Below are 18100 nucleotides of genomic sequence, written 5' to 3'. Positions count from 1 at the left end.
TTTTTCATTACTATCTGATGGAAGATAAAATACAAGTATTGTGAGAAACGATATCCCCATACAAGGTATGATCAAATTCACTGTATAAAATAGCGTTTTCCTACGCATCGTAATATTGAATGTTATGTCTAAGTAGGGTTCTTCGCAGCAGGTATAATATTTCTCGTTTCTGTAATATAAAACAGTAATTATAATGTATCTTCCCATTTTAAATAAAAAAAAATTTTAGATTAGTCAACGTTGATGTTGACAATAGGTAGACGATGCGATTAAAACATTAGATTGAATCTACGCGGGCGTATATCAGTTGCACTCAAAAGTATCATTTTTATACCAATTTACCGCCAAACTACTTAGAACAAAATACACTAGTTTATTTCGAATTTTATTATTTACATGATCATAATACCAATCCGTAAAATAGGGGAGCTAAATATGTCTATAACAATAATATGTAAAATAAAAAAATAAATAAAATAGTATTATATAAGCAAAACAATTTTGATATTGAAATTATATAAATAAATATTTGAATTTTATAATATAATGCACACGATAAAAAAAAGTATAAGATAAAACAATGTAAATAATCAGATATATTATTAATATTTTGTATTGTATTATTATTATACTTGATAAAATTCTCACTTTACACCAGGTGAGCTATTAATTATTATTATTAATATTTTTTTTTTTATTATTTTTACACATTATATATTATATATAAATTTATTATTCACATTTATATTTAATACACATATTTACCTTTGTTATTTTACAGATTTTTATTATAACGTAATATTTATACTATGTAAAGGCAACTGGTATATTTTTGAAATTCCGAAAACAGTGAGGTAAATTTGTCAACACCCAAACACGCTTACTTTATTTATCTACTTTTTTATTATGTCTTGAGAATTGGTAGATATCCTGACTCCAAAATTTTCAGTATAGATATAATGGTAAAAACTACATAATATTATCTGCCTAAGTAACAGAGAATATTATATAGGTAATACATATTACCTATTATAAATATATTTATTTCCGAGATATGATAGATTTTAGATATTAAAATAGATAAATCGTTAGGCTGAGTATAAAAATATTTTTCAAATAGATAAACAAAATATATTTTATACTAACACTGTTCGTTACGGATCTCAGTGAAATTATAAATCAAATAACTATTCTTAATAATCTACTTAAAATAAAAGAAACTAGGTTAGTTGATTTTAATTTAGGTAGGTACAACGTTTCTTTAATGAACGAAACGTATTTTTCACATTTAGGTGTTAGTTACTTAAATTTATATTTTTATTTTATTTTCACGATCTTTTTAAACACAATTGTAATGGAAAACATTTTTTCATCGTATAATGTTATAACCACTTATTACAGTGTTATTAACTCATTCTTAGATATTACTATTATTATTTATATTATTCTCAATTTTAAATATGAAAAATGTGAAAAAATATATTGTAAATTATCTAAAAAAAAAAAAACACACGAACTTCAATGTACACCATAAAACAAACAATACCAAACTGTTAAGACTTTTATTTTACTTTGAATATATACAGTAGAAAAAATTTTTAAGTAAGCTTTAAACTGTTTAACTTTTGGGAAATTATTTATAATATACAGAAGTAATTAAACTTTAAAATGTGGACAAATATACACACCAAACCAACTACATTCACAGCTATGTAGGGACTATAGAAAGTACACTATACAAAACAAAGGATAATAATATAACTTAGTTATGATAAAATTATGCTAATGAACAATATAATATATAATATTGAAAAGGCTAACCTTATTGCTGGAACCTCTAAAATATCCCATTCCACAGATGCGTAAAATTCGGATAAATCAACACCGACATCGACAACTCGTGAACCGCTGACCTCATTTGCATGTCTCAAATCCACCTAAAAATGAATATTTTGATAATACATCATGTATTTATGATTTCACCAAAAAGTTATTGGTTTTGAACACTATGTTTGATTATCAACGCATACAAATGCTATGCATATAAACGTGGCATTTATTTTCTCTGTAAATATTTTATTTCGCTCAATTTAAAGCAATAATTACAAATAATAATTTTTGAAAAAATTTAACATTTTTATCAAAAAAATTTCTATAAAAAACAAAAATATATATTTTTCATCAAAATTCGAAATTAAATCATTAAAAATGTTTGATACCATAAAAACTATATTGATAAAAACATTTTTGTTTTGTATTAATTTCAAAGTATGAAAATGTAATATAAATATATCCAAAAACATAGATACTTTTAAAGAAAAGTAGTGTTTGCCTTTAAAATTCCATTTCTTATAAAATAAAACACTATACTATGTTTAAATGTTTGGGGGCTTATGAATATTATTTGAAATATCATGAGATGAATTCCTCGCATGTGCTGTATTATTTATCTATAAAATAAAACTAATAAGAATATAAACATTTTGTTTACGTTTCAAACTTATACTATATGAAATCATTAATTAAAAACTTAACGAATGCAGTACTATAAAGATTAAAAAACTCACACTGGCGGTTGACGGTCGACCAATAATAATATTATAATTGGGTCATAGGTACGGGCTGCAGCAGGTAATTAAAATACGCGTATTTTTTTTACGATTGAAAATTAATTGGAATTACTGCCGCAGTGTTACTCGGCAATCGAAGGGTATACGTTTTATAATTGACAGCAGCTGGCACGAGACTACTACAAGAGTTTATAATCGCATTAAAATTGATGTGACCATTTTAATCGCACGACGATAATTTATTATAATATCGTTGTAACGCTGAAATGAACGTCGCATTTGAATTTGGGACATTTGGGGACGAATAATGATGAAAACTCAACGCGACTGTCGTAATGTCGTATGCCTCGACGATTCGTCACGAGCTATGTCGTTATATTATATTACCATATTAAACGACAATGTGCGTATCCCATCAGTCAAATTTTAAAATAGGTATTTCATTCACACGCGGACAGCCCAAAACGGTTCTCACGCTGTATACTATTTAGACATATTATTATACGACCACCGGCGACTGGTCACGATAACTTTTGGTATACTGTCATATTAAATGACGATAATATGCTTGTAATACATCGAAAATGTGCTTCCACTACTATATTATAAATTGGGATTTTTAAAGATGAAAGATTTCCTTTCTGATGATTAAATTTTCGACGAATTTGAATTATTGTCGATATTTTTTTATTTTTTGTCTCGTGTTTCCGAGGACGAATAAAAAAAAAAAATGAATGATAAATATATATTACCGGCTTGCGGAGTCATCGGCGAATAAATCGGTAATAAATGTACTATAAATATCGGAAAAAGCACGCTGACGGTCGACCAATAAGAATATAATTGGGTCTTAGGTACGGGCTGCAGTAGGTAATTAAAATACGCGTATTTTTTTTTTCGATTAAAAATTTACTGGCATTGCTGCGCTGCAGCGGTACTCGGCAATCGGAGTGATTATATTTTATAATTGACGGTAGCTGGCACGAGAGACTACTATAAGTGCTACAACAGTTTATAATCGCGTTAAAACTGAAGTGAATGTTTACTCGCGGCGATGGTGAGATTTATTATAATAATATTATCGTAACGCGCAAACGAACGTGGCATTACAGCGTGCGATAATACGCGTATACGAATATTTAATGATCGGCGCGTATAATGTCGCGTGCGCATCGGCCGCGGCGTGTAAACTCGTCGGACGATCTGTCGTCACGCGCTCTCAGAGGTACCTATCGTATAAACGGCGACGGCGACGACATGCGCGCCGTAGGAGTCCGGTAAAATATTAATTTTGAAACAAGTATTTCAGACACGCGCGGACAGCCCAAAACCACCGTTCACACGTCGTATTATTCGTCCGCGAGCTTATCGATAGTATACGACGACACCGCGATTATTAGTACCTACGTATATTATTATGTGTTTAAAACGCCAAAAGGAAAAGAAATCGTTTCAAAAACGAATCTATTTATTTATCTATTTTGTTTTTCGAGTTACGAAAAACAAACTATTCCGACGTCGCCGTATTTGTTTATTTTATTTTTAGTCCCTTACCGCTCCCGATTTCTTTGGTTTCCGCGCGGTAACGGTGTGCAATCGCATTAAAACAGTACACGCGTTTCCCAACTACTATGACAACGGATATCGGAATTATCTGCACACGAAGTAATCATAATATCGTCATCCGATAATAAACGTGAACTATTTACGGCGAGTGACGACAAAAAAAAAAAAAACCTCGCGTGTGTGTTACCGGTACGCGCGCGGGAAGTTAAACTTCTTTTGAACGGTACTCACTGAGTGAGTGAAAAGAAAGCAAGGCATGGATAGAATGGGGTGATGAGGATAATAAAGAAAGAAAAGAAATTATAATACGTAATATTATTATTATTATGTGATACGCTTCGCACCGCCGCCGCGACGACCGCATGAAATCATCTCGGACGATCATTCCGTTTTTATCGAAATATTTATCTCATTAATATTATTGTTGAGTATTCTTTGTTTAATAACCCAACCAAAAATGCTGTCGCTTAATGACACAACCCATGTTTACAAAATACAGCTACGACAATCCGCGGCTGCGCACAACGACATGTCCGTGTTTGCGTTCGTACGGCCGCCCGTTCGCTTTTTTTTTCCTCGCTACCCCGCGCAAAGAAGTTTAACTTCAAAAAAACAGTAACGCGACGTTATGTAGACGTGAGCTGAGCATAGTATTATATATTGCATAAGCGAATGCACGCGACCGATGGTGTGGGTGCATGGCGGCGGCACCGACGACGATAGATCACGGAAATCTAACGGCGCACGACTCTGCGCGAAGCGACACAGATTCCGCGCGAAACGAGTGCGACGTCAAACGCCGGCGGGCCGACAACGCGAAATTTCGCGATGAGAATGTAAAAATCGCAAACGATGCATTTGTCGTGATCGATTTACCTATTTATTTTGAGTTCGCGTCGGTTACCGGTGGCGTTTCGATCTATGACAACGGATCGTTCGCGGACGAAATGCGGACGACAGAGCTTGCGCTTCTCTCGGACAACTGTCCAACATTTTCGTATTTTTGTGCTTACAAGTTAAAAAAAAAGAAAAATTGCAATTAATTAATTACACATTATAAACAACACACAATGCTTATTATTATTTCCATCAATTTTTTTTCGTCGCTATTTTCACTCTGTCGATTATTTTGTTTTTATCAGACGCCTACCACACGTACCATATACACCGCGCGTACACGTTACCATTATGGCTACGATTTTGTACGCGACTCGCGCAATAATACATTTGCGGCTAATAGCTTATTCTCGCCTCGAACAATATTAATATTATAATCGTTTGGCTTTTCATTTATAATTTCCATGGTTATTATTGTCATTGTTTTATATGTTTTTTTTTTTATATAGATTAAACTGTTTAGGAAAAACATGACGTCGCACGTTAAAAATTATGAAATACGCCGCTGCAGCCGTCCAGTTATACTGTATCGAGCGGTCGTGTTGGTCATCGTGTTGCAGCCGATCATAGCTGATACCGGAAGTTCTGACGTGTACGGCACCACCCTGTACAAGCTCACGGACGACCGGAAGATGTGGACGTTCGACGAGCGGATCAAACTCCAGTGCCGAATGACCGTCGGGTCGTTGGTTCCCGGAGCGAACTTTAGTGACAGCACCGGTGAAATTTTCCTCGTATACTTCGAACTGATCAAAATCGAGGCCAAGAAAATCGTGTCGTCTTCGGTCAGGAAGAGCGCGATGATCATCGTCGTGGACGTCTTAGGAGGATACTTACACGCCAATCTGCTGCCACGCGTTAAAGAACAGTACTACGAGGGTCGGGCCAAGTATTCGACAGTTAAAAAGTTACACGAACTCGAAAAAAATATCAAGTAATTTTTTTTCGTAGTCGCTCTAAATCGGTTTTCTTGAAAAATTAAAATATGATTAAATATTGATTCAGAGTTACTTTGCAACAGAAGGCCACATACCATTATACTGCTGCTGTTGTATTATAGAAATCTATTAAAACATATTATATAGATCGAAAACACTGTTGAAATATAATGACATTGTTGAGAACATCTCATTTTGGGTTTTCGCCATGTCGAATACTGTATTTAATAATTTTTAGTATTTAATACTTTAAATCAATATTCTATACAATTATGACTTTTTCAAAATAGCTAATTTACAAAAAACGTACCTATCAAGTGTCTTTCAGAATCTCGTCATCTTTAATTTTTATAATATTTGTCCATTCTTTCAACTGGTTTACTAGGCATAACATCATAGTATTTTCACAGGTAGTGATTTAAGAAAAGTTTTTTTTTTCGTAATAGGACAAACTAGATTTTTAAATTTTTATAATCTGTATAATAATATACAATATATATTTATATATTGTTTTGGTTGATTAATATGAATTTACTTTATACAATATGGCTTCTATTGATAATAGAAAACTTTTTTTGTAGATATGATTCTGTAAAAATAAAATAACATTCGTAAATTGACTTTCAAATTATTGTAGAATTTAAAAAAAATAATAATATTTGTTGACTAGGGAATAAAGAAATTGCAAGTATGGTAGTTGGAGATGATTGCCCCCTCATCTACCCTTTTGCACCAACAATACGGTTCATGTACCAATATAATTGTATCTGTAAGAACTAAAAAGCGCTCTTGATTATTATTTATTATTATTAGCCGTAGATTAACGGAAATAATGTAGACAAAACAATTTTCATGACCTTGATTTTGAAGAAGTTATTTAAATAATACAATAATTTCGTTGGTTTGGTTGTTATTTATTTAATCTATTTTCTCATTAACTTTAAATTAATTTTATGTTTAATTTTTAGTTCAAAAATAAAAGTAAAATTGTTTTTCTTTAATACCAACAATTGGTAACAAACATAAACTGATCTAACATGATTAAAAGTATTATATTAATAACTTTTGTTGAAAAGATATACTTATGATATATCCGTCTTCAACCTTGTCACATAGGATTATTGCAGATTAAACGTGATCCGATTTGCTGATGACATATATATTAAATTTTATAATCCATTATGAAACCATACAAATGGAAGCTAAATTAATTAAACATCCGAAATAAGTCAGTCAACACGCGTGTACAGAATAATAGTTAGTTGTTACTACGATTAACAATAGGCTGATTTTATTGTAAAAAAAGACGCGGAAAACTAAATTTAATTACAGAACAGTGAAATCTTTTTTAATATTTCTATAATTTATAGTCGTACTGTTTTTAAAATCAGACAGGGAAAAATAAATATTTTACCCCACCACCAAATAACGTCACTGGTATATATTTTATATTAACACTATATTATCATATCATGTAATAGGTATGGTAAAGGTTCTCAAAGGTTCTACACTTGAAAATGTGCATGTTTAGATTGAATTTTAAAATTATTTATGGAAATTGTCACTTGGAAATTTAACACCTCATTTGATCATATATTTTGAACTGGAAAAAAAATATTATAATTAGATCAAACGTCGTAAATCATCACGGAAATGTAATAGCATAGCTACAACTAGATATCCGGGGTGTATATGTACCCACTGTCTATGTGTAATAAAACAAAATTGAAGAAACTTTCGTATAATCTGGGTAGTTGGCTGATGCGTTGGCGCCGACGCACGACGGTCGAGTCTTTTTTTATTATTATTAACTAGGACACACACGCGGCGACGACCTTTACTGTAGAAAACTTCTTGTTAATAACAGTTGTAGTACATTTATATTATGCGCCAAGCGAGTCTTAAGTATATTGTTTTTCGATCCGCAGTTTACTCTCGACCTTTAAAGTAATACAACATTATATCATATAACGTTGAACGCGTAAATAATACAGAAGTCGGTCACGCGACCGGGCTGTGAATATGTGTAACGAAACCGAACCTTCGATCGACCACTTAAATGTGGGTAGGTACTTGTAATTTCTATTTTTTCTCCGTAAAGCGTTCCATAATATTTACATCTGATCTCGTTCCAACACACGACTAGGATCCCGCGTTCCTTAAACTCGCACGATTACAACCGTAACACGCATGCTTTTGAACACTGAACAGCGCGTAGTTTGCAGAAGAGGATGTACATTTTTGGACGGTTAATTGATAATTTTTTCGAACTGATTTATTTTAATTTATTGTTATTTTTAGACGGCTTTTAACTTACACCAATAGATTTTAAATATTAGGTCAACCGTATATATTTTTTTTGATCTCAATAACTGTATTTTTAAAAAATATTTTATACCGCGCATTTCAAGTGTAAATAACAGCGACTTATAGAAGTACTACATGATCGTACTATTTTTGAAATGTCTTATTTAAAATTTAACTAATCTGTATAGTCTACTTTTCCTTTTTTTTTTTTAGTTTTTACACGTGTGTATGAATGTAACAATTTAGTGTTTTTGTACATTTTTCGGTTTAACACGAAATCGCACAGTCTGTTGTATTTATAAAATATGTATAAATCAAATGGCAACAACAGATAATAAGTTAAATAGTTTTATCTTATTACGTATTTAAAACGTTGTTAATAAAAACATAATAACACGTGAAATATATCGTACGAATTAGAGTTAAAATCAAACGTTTTTGGGTGAGTACAACTACTACCTATACAGATAATCGTGATATCTGTTATCGCCGTCTCGTTGCGTATTTATCTGTAAATGATTATTATTATTATTGCTATTTTACGATCAGAGCAAACAAATTATTGTCCACAGACACATTTTGGGCACGGACGGCCGAGGTTGGGCCAGACCAACACTGAGCGGCCACCGGTCGGAAGAGGACGTGGCGCCGACTGTGCGACGCGCAGGCTGGCCAAGGTCGACAGTTAGGCCCAGGGACGACGACAAGTCGGCTGGCCATTGCCGCGGCGTGAACGCCAGCCAGTACGGTTTGCTGCGGCGGTGGCGGCCGACGAAGAAGGCGGCGGCAGGCGCCGCGGACGCGGACGACGTCTACACTGACGCCGTACCGTTTTTCGACAACGACACGCTACCGCATTCGCTGGTGGTTCCGTGGCGTTCCGGGCGGCCGGTGCTGTACAGCGTCTGGGACGCTGGTTGTCACCAGACACTGTTCGATTACCTCGTGACGGCCACGGCGGCCGGCGCGCGCGTCCGCCGGACCGCCCTGCGCCAATGGCTGGACGAGGTGGTGTTGCCACTGGTAAAGGCCCCGGCCACGGACCGATGGTATCCGGCCCTGTGGGGCGTTACGCTCGTGGCCAGGCGTCTAGCCGAAGCGGACCGCGTCGGCCCGGGCGTTAGTCGCGACAACCGACAGTTGGACTGCGACTGGACGACCGCGGACGCGCCCAACGTCAATTTTTATGCGTTCATCGTGCTGCTGTCCACGGGTGTCTGCTGGTCGGCCGCAGCCCTGTACATCGCTATCGGCGGTCACTCTTTCGGTTTTCGCCGCGGCCCATAAACACCGCGCGACGGTCGAATCGTTTATTCCGTTATTTTTCTCGTGAAGAGGCATTTCGTTTATTCATTTGTTTTTGTTTTTCACGCCGTAGGGCCGATTTTCCACATAATATCTAACAATCATCATATTAATCATAGCATTTATGATACGAACCGTCAGTCGACAAATGATGTTACGATCGTACAATGTTCAACTCGCCGTGATAACAATAAACTACAATAAGTATTTGTAAAAGGGTATGCGTAAACTGGGGCAGTCAAATAGCGATTTGTCGATATGTTGGGGCGAGGTCTGTCCAACGAGTGTGTGCGGTGAAATATAAAACCATTACCGACGTAACAAATTAGCGGTGACAAACGAAACATGTCTACCCCTCATCCACAAAATACCGGATTTCGTCCCGTGGCATAATGTTTTTATAATTATTATTTACCGACACTTATCACCTCACGTCTGGTGCACCCATATAATATTTATGATTCGAATTTCGTCAGTTGACAATGATACTATGTGATCGTTGTGCAACGTTTAAGATTTAATATGAGTGTTATGACTTATGACTCGGAATTGATTTATCGTAGTTTATGGCTGTATTACATCCTTTTGTTTTTAATAAAAACCCCGTTCTGGAAACCTAATGAGTAAACATATCTAATATAAAATCGATATTTGACAAGAGCTGCTAACGGATTAAATCAAATCATATTTTAACATTAAAAATAGTCCTCGGGAAATGCGCATACCGCACTGTATGTAGTCGTTCGTTATTATTATGATAACAACAACTGTATACGATAAAAATCGTATATCGTGATCGGCCCTACGGCGTGGTTTTCCACGACCGACACATTTTTGTCGTATACAGTAGTTGTTGTTATCATAATAATAACGAACGACTAAACATAATGCAGTATGCGTTGTAAATCGTTATGAAACATATTTCTCCCAAATCTTATATTTAATCCAATTTCACGATAACAACCGACAGGGTTTTCGGGTGAAATTAATATAACCAGCGGGTTTTCATACAGTTTGCGACCGCTAAATTAAACCATATATAAGCGGAAGACGAGCGCATTTCCCGAAGACTATTTTTAATGTTAAAATATGATTTAATCCGTAAGCAGCTCTTGTCAAATATTTATAAGCGCTGGAAATCCGGGACAAATATCGATTTAATATTTGATGTTTACTCGTTAGTTTTCCAGAACGGAGTTTTTATTATAAACAGAAGGATGTAATACAGCCATAAATTAATTCCGAGTCATAACACTCATTTTAAATCTTAAACGTTGCACAACGATCACATAATATCATTGTCAACTGACGAAATTCGAATCATAAATATTATATGGGTGCACCCGACGTGAGGTAATAAGTGTCGGTAAAAACATTATGCCACGGGACGAAATTCGGTATTTTGTGGATGAGGGGTAGACATGTTTCGTTTGACACCGCTAATTTGTTATGTCGGTAATGCTATTATATTTCACCGCACACACTCGTGGACAGACCTCGTTGAGGACGCTCCAATATATCGATAAATCGCTATTTAACTGCCCCAGTTTACGCATACCCTTTTAAAAATACTTATTGTAGTTTATTATTATCACGACGAGTTCAATATTATACCACCCGACGTATCGACGCCACACTGCCGCTATCGGTTAGATTTATTATTTTATTACGAGTGCAATGCCGCAAAATTCCACCGGGACAGAAGACGCGTGCTGCTCTTGTGCCGCGAATACATGTATAGACAGATGTACGTTGTAAGTTTTAATATTCAAAGGGGCGTTGGCGGCGGTGGCCGCCAAAGGGAGAGAAAAAAAACGTTTTAGACAAGATCAATGAGCGAATGAATACGTTTGCAATGAAGGCCGACGTTTAAGTTGACAAGGGGAGAATGACCCGGTTCTCATGAATATTGATGACGGCAGGTCGGAGAGACACCGAGACAATATATTAAAAAAGAAAAAAATACATCCACCAGAGTAAAATATAGAAAAAAGCGAGACGAACAAAATGCCACGGGCTTTTGAAAAATAAAAAAAGCTTTGCAACGTTCCAGTAGAAAAATAATATGCAAGATAAAATGCGCTTGTCATCATGAGTCTCAAAAACAATATAGGTACATAATTGCTATTTTAAGTTATAAAACAATAGTAGTTTTTTTCATCAATACATTATATAGATATAGTGTTGTTATAGTTTATAATATAAAATATTATTAAATCTGATCAGTGATACCGATCAAAGTATGACGCTTTTTATTTATTATTTTTTTTTTAATTATTTAATTTTAATATGCTGTCTTATTGTTAAAACAAATTATAAAGTAATCAAAACCGATCGTTTCGAGCTGATACGCGTAAACAAACCTTACGATTATACTGCTGATACAGAATCATCGTTCCGTGTTTAGTATAACGCAAACTCTAATATTATTTCGAATCGTTTCAAAAATGATTTTAACTCAAAGTGACAGCAATATTTTTTTTTATTCAATTAGTATCTTAAACGACCCTATGAAAATCAGGTAAAGTTATTAGAAAGCCATACGATTTAAATTATTTTTTTTTACATACTTTTCAAATGAGAACTACCCCTTTTTTATTTAAAATTGTTTGTTCATAACTTTGATGAATTTATACCAAAATTTCAATCAATATAGTTTCCTAGTTATATAACATTAGGTATTTAGAATAATAGAATGATAGATGTACTTGTACACTAAACAATATACATGTTATAGTGTACAATTTATTATGTAATAATAATGTGATATTATATGTAATATTTATTCATTAGTATTTAGGAAAAAAATTAGATTATAGATTCGATAAAACAAAAAGGATAGTCATCATTGTTCGGTTTTTAATTGAATTTGAAGTTAATTAAGCTATAATAATCTTATTAATTTATTAGTATTTTATAATTTTTATCAATAGTTGTCGATTGTTAACAAATAAAAATAATACGGATAGACGAATTTACAAAAGTTATTTTTATTTTATGTAGTCATCGGTGGATGTTCGGAACAGACTATTATTCTTAGTAGCAACTCAAAGTTTAATAAGTTGGAAACCATTCGTTTGAATTTTTATTTAGATATAAAAAAATATTCAAAAAAAATATCTACTGAATACTTTAAAGTTTAAAGTAAAAAAGTTGATTCTCGTATAAAAACAAAAGTTTGTATCACCACGGGACATTTTTTAAATGGTATAAAAAAAATCTCAATTCTCAAGTATTCGAAAATATAGTCTTTAAGTATAATTGAAAGTTTAGATTTTTCTTAAGTATAGCATGTTAAGTAAATTACTATGTATTTTCATCTATGATTTATTCTAATATAAACTAATTTACTACAATATGTACACGGTGACTACAGTGATGTAGCCGAATTGCCTATATATAACGCCGCTTGATCACGTTTTAATTATTGAATAATTATTTATTAAAATATCCAAGTTAATATTGTATGTCGGGTTTACCTAAACCGGCTCAGACAACAGTACTACGCTTTATTCTAATCAATTACCTCTGATAAGTTCTAAAAATTAACTAATAATTTATAATTAAATAAATTGTCACTATCAATTTACTACCTAGTAAATGTATCGAAACTATAGTAATATAGTTGTATTTGACTTAGGTATATACATAAAACATACTTATTACAATAAATAAGTCATAGATATTCTTTCATATACTTTTCATGAAAAAATATTGGAATCAACTCTAAAAAATACTATAAACAAAATGTTAAATTCACCATTTTTAAACATAACAAAAGTTAGTCGAAAATCAACTAACGCTAATAATTAGGTCAACGTTTTAACCTCACTAAGGTACAAACTAGATTCAATTTTCTATCCAAAAAAGTATTATTTTTATTATAAATATATAATAGTACTATTATATCATACAATAAAATAGTTAAACGTTAAGCTACATTTTAAAATGGTTTAGGATGATTGCAGGGACGGACGTAAGGCAAATCTGCAATAAATGCAGTTTGTGCCTACATTATTCCTTTTCATTTTAATGCAACTCGTTGTCTTTATCCGTATTTAAATACATGCTTTCATTTTTAAATTCTGCTTCACTGATCGTGTTTTTTGTTTTAGTGATGCAAATACGCACTACTTGTGAATTAAATCATTGTAAACTTTTTTATTATTATTGCAAGTAGAATTTTTTAATCTTCGAATAATGATACATTTTTGCAGTATTACTACAGAAAACATATGAACTTATATAATAAACTTTATTTAGGAATATAATATGAAAAAAAATTTAAAATATATTAATATTAAGGAATGCTGTATCAATCTATAACTATAGTAAATTATACCGAAAACGTTTTAAAACAAAAATGAAACTTGTCATTTTATACTATCATCACTTATAACTTATAAGTTAATTTTTTTTTCATTTATTAATTTTTATTGTTTCGACAATTTTTTTGTTTTTAAATTCTTGATTTATATTTTAATACATTTTAACGTAATAATTTTCTGACTCACATGTGTCGGAAAAAAAATACTAATTAATTCGTATTAGTTAACATAAGAATTTTAAATCATAACTTTTTAGGAATAATTATATTAGTTAAATATAAGCACGAGTTGCAATTTTAACACTTAACACTTAAAATTGTTATAAAAATAAAAACACATTTTGTTTTGTTACGATTACAAGACGTCTTCTATGTAATAAATCGTTACCAATGAATGAAGGTTTATTGTGGTTATAAATATATACTATGATTTATGAAATGTAACTCCAGATGAAAACCGATCAAATATGACTTACGAAAAAACATTCAGGATTGAAAAACTTCTTAAAAATGTATAAAAAAAAAAAAATGATCTCTTTGCAGTCATTTGTAAATTGATACAAGAGCGAGCTATTTGAAACTTTAGAAACACTTTTACTATCCCAAAATATGTTACTTAGAAAAATCAAATAAAATGGAATCCGCTTCTAAAATCTGGCAGTATTAAAAATAAAATTCTTACATTGTTCTAAGACTAAGACCACGGTTGAATAAAAAACATGGAATGTTTTTTTTTAATAAAACATTTTTCATTTCTTAAATTTAATGTCTATTGAACAAATGCAACAACTTAATCTATCTATACCACCTAATACTTTCCATGAAAATTAAATTTGTCTATATAATGAACTTTATGCCTATACTATATTTAATTTATTACCGTTGTTACGATAGCCAACATGTTATTCTATCTTAACATTTTGCCATTTTATTCTGATTAAATTTCATTTTTTTCGTCATCCATTTAAATTTTGAAAAGTTGGAAAAACAATTATTTTTAATATATAAATGTAATTATAATGTATAATATATTAAATTCCATACTATTTGTCATTGTTCTTTATAGTATAATGTAACGATATATCTATTATTATAAAATTATAAAATTGAATTATGCTGAAAAATAACATAGATATTTAATTATTTTAAAAATGGTATGAATTATAACTTAGGCAATCGTTTTTAGATTGCGCATATAGTAAGTAAAAACAATAACAGTATTACAGTATTTCCTAACTAATACTTATTGATCAATAATAAGTTATTTCATGTTTAAAAATTTGGAATTTAACAAATCTTTTATAAATCATCTATAAACCTAATTGTATATATTCCGTCGTTACATAATCCATTCTTAAGTGGAAAATTACTAAATACATGATAGCAGTGGTACTATAGCAGTAGTGATGATACCTTGGTGTTGGTGTTGCGTTTACTCTGACAAAAATATTTAATTCTTTTTGGAGGGAATCCAAAGAAACAAAGATAAAATAGGAAAAACCATGAAAGAAAGATAGTGAACGAGTAAGGAAATGTTCGATTTTGTTCATTTTTAGCCACTTTGAACGTATCGGATGTATAGAAACTCACTATGTGCATGTGTACCTTAGTTCAAAGTGGGATTCAAAAGGATATCCCGTAGAAGGTGCTGTGGGGTAAATGAATAGTGCTGAGGGGTGTAACAAGACGGAAGGACAAACGAGGGAGAAACAGCCCTTTTATCGAACCGTTCGTTTTCTCTCTTTATAGCATGGGCTGCGTTAAAATTTATAACCAAAATTATGGCAGCCTTTATAACAGCTAATACAAAGTATTCATGTAACCATCGCCAAACTGCATGCTGTGTACGCTGTACCGTAAGTCCCTAACGTATGTGAAATTATCCCAACCGCAGGTAATAATTTGTATAAATATGTAATCATTTTAATATAAGGTCATTATATTAGTCGATAATTTAATCGTACATAGTTAAATTAATAATTATTAATAACCATGTATGTATTAATTAAATGTATAATAATAAATCGTACATCAATAGTATACGAGTACCTCTATATAAAATGAGTGATAATTGAATTGCATATGTAGAAGGGTTTTAGTCGTATCGTTAACGTAATGATATTATTTTACATTTAAACATGTCAATATCTATCTTGTAACTTGGTATATATTGCTTCTTTTAAAAATAAACAATTTATATAAGAGTTGTTAAAAAAGTGTCTTTTTTATTACTATAAGTTATAATAATAGATTTTGTTTAAAATAAAAATTACGGCTAGGCTGTTACGATAATCACAAACTGATAAAATTCAATGACAATAAGTAATTTGATAATATAATAGTGTTATAGATAATTAAATATACTACAAAAATGTATTATAATAGAGACATAAAAAAGGGGTATTGAGAGGCAATCGCCTACGAGTACTTCTTTTTGTTTGTGCACCCGCGAGTAATTTTTAAGGGTATAGCTATTGTAGTGGACCGGTGTGAGGTTAAAATTATAGATTCTGACAATTTTTTAACATGTCACGTCATTGAAAGTAGAAGAAAAGCGAGAGTAGGCAACAATGACGAGAGAAAAGTATGATGAATGTATTACCTAGAAAATACTATAAAATTTAAAAATATTATGATAAAGAACGTTTTATAATATTATAACATAAACGTTTTTATATTAACTATAAAATTAAACTTTTATAACATAAAAGGATTTCAGTTAATTTACATCTGTGCTTAGTATTATGAGTTTTAAACATAGTATGCATTCTTGCATGATAAAGAATTAAAATTATGCAATAGAAATTATTTATTAATTATACCTATAAAATCCTTTTGAAAAAAATAAACCAAAATTGTAAATGTAAACTTTTAAAAATAAAAAAATGTTACATAACCTTATTTAATTAATGCTAAATGTGATTGAGATAAAATATGAAAATAAAATATATTTAAATAAAGACTGTTGTCAGTGTCACTTACACAATGTATTGTTGTAATAAAAAATTAAACACTGGTTGTATTATATACTAAAATAGAAGATTAGGTTTACACAATCGATTCGTACGTCAGTTGCACACCAAGTTTGAAAATTATCGGCACGCCATTAAGGAATCCCCTTCTAGGATTTAATTCGTATTGTTGCTTTTGTTTGAAAACCTTAAAACAATCCCTTTTGACTTATTGAACTTGTTAGTATAATAATAAGTTTTCTTTGGTCAAATATCTAAGCGACTAAGCCACACGAGCAGGAAAATGAAAAGAAAAGTAATAAAACTAAGTGCTTTTTCCTCGTTTCGAAGCGAACAAATAATATTTAGGCACCTTTCAATTTTTCCACATAAAAGTTTTATGAGAAATGTGTACATTAGATAGGTACATGGGATAGCAATAATAAGAAATACGATAGATAACTGAATGAGAATTAAAACATTTTTTATACTCAATAGTTTCTTTGTTGAATTTTAAAACGTTTGGATTTTTTTATTTTTGTGTTGAATATTAATCGGTATATTTTATCGGTTTTACTTAAATAACTAAATAGAATATAAATAGAATAAAGTAAATTACCTATAACGATAAAATATGTACTAATTAGTGATTACTATAGTCTGTAGTTGTTTTAAGTGTCTTATATTATAAGATGGTGTAAACTTAGTAAGCTATAAATACATCATATACATCAAAATATTTTATAGTGATATAATAGTGTTTAGACATTTTTGAATATTATATTATTTTAAAACAGTTCAATTTCTGAACGGACGTAGTTATTATTTAAAAATAATTTCTATATAGGTATTAAAATATATTTGATATAATAATTAATAGTACTTTTGAAAATATTAAATTATAATGCAATTAAATAAATTATAATATACATTGTTTTTAAAACAAATAAAATGCCTACATTTATCTGTATTATATAATTTTTGGTAGTAAATTATAACAACACAACTAATTTCAAACTAAGCTGTGAGCTTGTGAATTAGTAGTTCAAAACATGCCATTAGCAGATTGTTGTCAACTTTAACTGACGTCCGAGTTATATAACAAGGAGATTAATCTATAATAATATGTGGAATGCTACTTTTAGAAAAATGTTTGTTGATATTGTTTGGTAAATATATTAGGACATAGTCTGGATTGATTACTCTATTTATATCTAACTTCCCCTAAGTTAAATTAAC

The 18100-nt window shown here is 31.3% G+C and overlaps 2 protein-coding genes across 2 annotated transcripts in view; one reads left to right on the top strand and one right to left on the bottom strand.

Annotated features, from left to right (window-relative positions):
- LOC113550584 (acetylcholine receptor subunit alpha-like) overlaps nucleotides 1-18100 on the bottom strand; it is a 46745-nt gene that overhangs the window by 1222 nt on the left and 27423 nt on the right. Inside the window, exons 7-8 of the mRNA XM_026952514.1 lie at nucleotides 1822-1937; nucleotides 1-169 (exon numbers count right to left, since the gene is read on the bottom strand). Of these exons, the coding sequence (XP_026808315.1) occupies nucleotides 1-169; nucleotides 1822-1937 (285 nt within the window). The remainder of the gene's footprint in view (nucleotides 170-1821; nucleotides 1938-18100) is intronic.
- LOC113550585 lies at nucleotides 5431-9658 on the top strand. Its single transcript, XM_026952515.1, has 2 exons — nucleotides 5431-5967; nucleotides 8851-9658. The coding sequence occupies exons 1-2, from the start codon at nucleotides 5504-5506 to the stop codon at nucleotides 9563-9565; spliced, it is 1179 nt and encodes a 392-aa protein (XP_026808316.1). The 5' UTR covers nucleotides 5431-5503; the 3' UTR covers nucleotides 9566-9658.

The sequence above is a fragment of the Rhopalosiphum maidis genome, chromosome 4, assembly GCF_003676215.2.
Source record: "Rhopalosiphum maidis isolate BTI-1 chromosome 4, ASM367621v3, whole genome shotgun sequence".
Classification (NCBI taxonomy): Eukaryota; Metazoa; Arthropoda; class Insecta; order Hemiptera; family Aphididae; genus Rhopalosiphum; species Rhopalosiphum maidis.
The sequence above is the reverse complement of the archived record's forward strand: the minus strand, read 5'-3'. Positions and strand labels throughout refer to the sequence as shown.